Source organism: Sesamum indicum, linkage group LG11, assembly GCF_000512975.1.
Source record: "Sesamum indicum cultivar Zhongzhi No. 13 linkage group LG11, S_indicum_v1.0, whole genome shotgun sequence".
In the NCBI taxonomy this organism is placed as follows: domain Eukaryota; kingdom Viridiplantae; phylum Streptophyta; class Magnoliopsida; order Lamiales; family Pedaliaceae; genus Sesamum; species Sesamum indicum.
The window spans coordinates 12320526-12324126 of NC_026155.1; the positions used below are offsets into that span (position 1 = coordinate 12320526).

Sequence of the window (3601 nt, forward strand, 5' to 3'; positions counted from 1 at the left end):
CTCCACATTAGATAGGAGTTTGTATAAAGGAGCCCTCCTTCATTCGAAAGACTTGTTGTTTAAGGAACGGATAAGATGCAACCTTATCCCCTCCTGAATCCTGCCTTCCTAGCTAGGCACGCAGATCCCCCAACCTGAAACTCCTGGTACAAAGGAACTCCCCCTCTATAAATAGGAAAGGTGCCCCTCAATGGACAGTCCCTCAATACTCGAGAATTTCTCTTGTTGTTATTCTGCTACTCTACTTTCGTGCTCTTATGTAAGAAATTTCTCACTTTTACCATAATTTATCGTCATCATTTATTTTTAAATTCAGAACTAATTTAAGCATCGGAGTTCTAACACTTTGTTTTGCAGGTCCTCTTCTCAAGTGCTTTCATTCAAATTAGCTCAAATCCAAAAATTTTGTACCCGTGCTAAAATCGCACACATCATATATATATATACATATATATATAATTTATTATTTTTAGTAAAATTTAGTTATAAACAAAAATAAAGAATAAATCTTTTAATTTTAAGAATTTAAAATAATTTATACAAGTGTAATAAGTTTTTTATTTAAATTTATAGCCTAGTAACAAATTTTTATTAATATATTAATTGAGTAATTTAATATTTAATTATTTGATATATAATTTTATATAGAGATTCAATAAAAAAAATTAATAAAATACTTTAAATTTAAATTAACAAACGGTACAAATAATAAAAATAAGAAATAATTAGGGATAATTACACTCATCTCTCCTAGATCCTTATGATTGAAAAATACATCTAATACCAAAAAGGTTCATCTATATCTAATAATACTAAATATAATTTTGGAAATTATTAAAATTCTAAGTCTAATTACACTAAAGAAAATGTAAATTATCCCTATAAATAACTATATTTCGTAAATTTTAATCACATATACTAATATAATGAGACATATAATGAGCCATCCATTAAAATAAACAAGGCAGGGTCAGACTCCATTAAAATATTTTCCCTCTTGTCTGAGAACTTGGGTCCTAATTGAGGTTGCAAGAAAACATCAAGAATTGGAAACTCAAAATTTTATCAAATAATGATCAAATTCATCGATAAATAGGTAACACCACCAAAAAACCCTAATTCATACAAATCAAAACTACACTGAGTCTTCAATTTTTTACCAAATTTAACGATCTTTACATCAGCGAATTCCAAACCTACAGCCACGAGAAACCCTAACAATCAATTTCCTTCAAGAGCTAGTGAACTTGGTAACCGCTTTCGTCCCTTCGGAAACAGCGTGCTTGGCCAACTCACCCGGAAGCACCAACCGGACGGCAGTCTGAATCTCCCGAGAAGTGATGGTCGGCTTCTTGTTGTAGCGCGCCAATCGCGACGCCTCCTGCGCCAGTTTCTCGAAGATGTCATTAATGAAACTGTTCATGATGCCCATTGCCTTGCTAGAGATTCCGATGTCTGGGTGGACCTGCTTCAGCACCTTGAAGATGTAGATCTTGTAGGTCTCGGTGCTCTTCTTCATCCGCTTCTTCTTCTTATCGCCAGCGGCCGCTCCTCCTTCCTTCGGTAGTTTCTTCCCGGCCTTGGGTTTCTTCTCCGCCGGGGCTTTCTCCGCCACCGGAGCTTTCTCGGCGGCGGGTTTCTTCTCGGCGGGCTTCTTCTCTGCCTTTGGCGCCATATCGAGAGAGAGATTTGGTATGAGATGGAGAGGAATTTGGTGTGATGTCTAAGACTTCGTCTCGAGCTATTTATAGAAGAAAGTGGGGTGAGGTACTTATTATTGGTGGAATTGGGATGACGCGGATCGTGGTGGGGAACCGTTGATTAGACGTTGGAATGGGCGGTGGAGATTGAGTTTTTCTATTTGGCGTTTCGGGTTTTCCAAACAGCTTTCAAAATTTTCGCTGGTTTTGGCGCTAAATGAATTTCAATAGTCCTTTTTTGTGTGTTCATTACTTTCTTGATTGATGAAAAATTTACAAACTATTAAATAATCACAAGGGTTAATTACATTTTAAACCTCCTCTAAAAATATAAAATTATATTTTTCTCTCAAAAAATTTTAAAATTATATTTATACTCCTTCCAAAATTTTATTATTTACACCTAACCTCACTTCATTAGAATATGATCAAAAAATTACTGACGGCAGTAAAGGAATTATATAAATTCAAATTTATCCCTCATTTAATATTCTCATGTAATAATTTTGTACTTATAAAAAAGAAATCATAATGATGTTAACTTTACTTCATATATATATATATATTATTTACATCTTTACAAGTATAAAAATATTAAATGAAGGGCAAAATTGAGAACTTATCATTGTGTTTGGATTTATAGTTTGAGTATTTTGTTTTGTGTTTTGGAGATAGACAGAGAAAAATAGAGATAAATAAGTGTGTGTTGAAAATAGATGATATATTTGAATTTGTATTTTGGGGTAATTTAAAATATTTTAAAATAAGTTGTGTAGGTTTGATGTTGGGATTTGGGAGACAAAAATCACTGTTTATTGTCAAATCATATATATTTTTATATATAGATATGTATATATATAAATATTTTATGTTTAATGTTGTATTTTTTTAAGACAAAAATTACTGTTTATGATCAAATTATGTCAGTATATATTATGCATATATATATTATATATATTAAGTTGAAAAACAGAAAAACACACAGATAATGTGTAAAAACACAAAAACAAATATTGAGTGTGGTGATAATAAATTACAATGTAAATAGCATAACACACCTTTGTGTTTCGGTGAAATAGCGTAAAATTTCCTCTGTTAATTTTATAGAAAAAAAATCCATGTGTTATAAAATACAGTAAAAAAATCCATCTTCATCAGAAGCTAATGGAGAGGTTTGACATTCGCCTATTGCGCAAGTAGACTTTATTTGTTGCCTTTTTTAAATTTATTTTATGTGTACAAATATCTATTTTGCCCCCCTTTCTGACATATAAATATAATTTAAAAGAAATATATTGTTGATTAATCTAAAATATTATTTAATATAAATATATTTTTAATAAATTATATTTACTTATAAAATATAATAATTAAATATAAAAATACCTAATTTTTAAAGGTTAATATTGTAAATTGAAAAATCAGCATATAAAAATTAGTATATTAAAATTCACATTCTAAATTTAAACATTGATATAAATATAAATATCATTCAATTATATAATTATATATTATTATATAAATTAAATTATTGTTTAGTTTAAATATATTATATTATTCATAAATACATTAATTAAAACATTAAAACCTTAGATCAACTTTTTAAAATTATATTATTTAATATAAATAATTATTTAAATTAAAATGATCATTTTAAGTATTTTAACAAATTTTTATTATTTTTAAAATTTTTATAAGAATTATTATTTTACTTATCTTTTAAAACATTAAATAACTTGCTGTCTCGCTTCGCCTTGCCTCCACATTGCCACCCGCCGCCAACCACACTTGGCTGCCCACCGCCCATTGAATTCGATCTGGGAGATGGAGATGGCCCAGCAAAGTGGGAAATTGGAGGCGATGTCACCCTAAATCTGCGCAAGAGGTAAGATGAGTTGAAC

The 3601-nt window shown here is 30.0% G+C and overlaps 1 protein-coding gene across 1 annotated transcript; it reads right to left on the reverse strand.

The window, feature by feature from the left end:
- Positions 1040 to 1729, reverse strand: LOC105174159 (histone H2B). The gene has a single exon (XM_011096160.2). It carries the CDS (start codon positions 1673 to 1675, stop codon positions 1232 to 1234), a length of 444 nt encoding a protein of 147 aa, XP_011094462.1. The 5' UTR covers positions 1676 to 1729; the 3' UTR covers positions 1040 to 1231.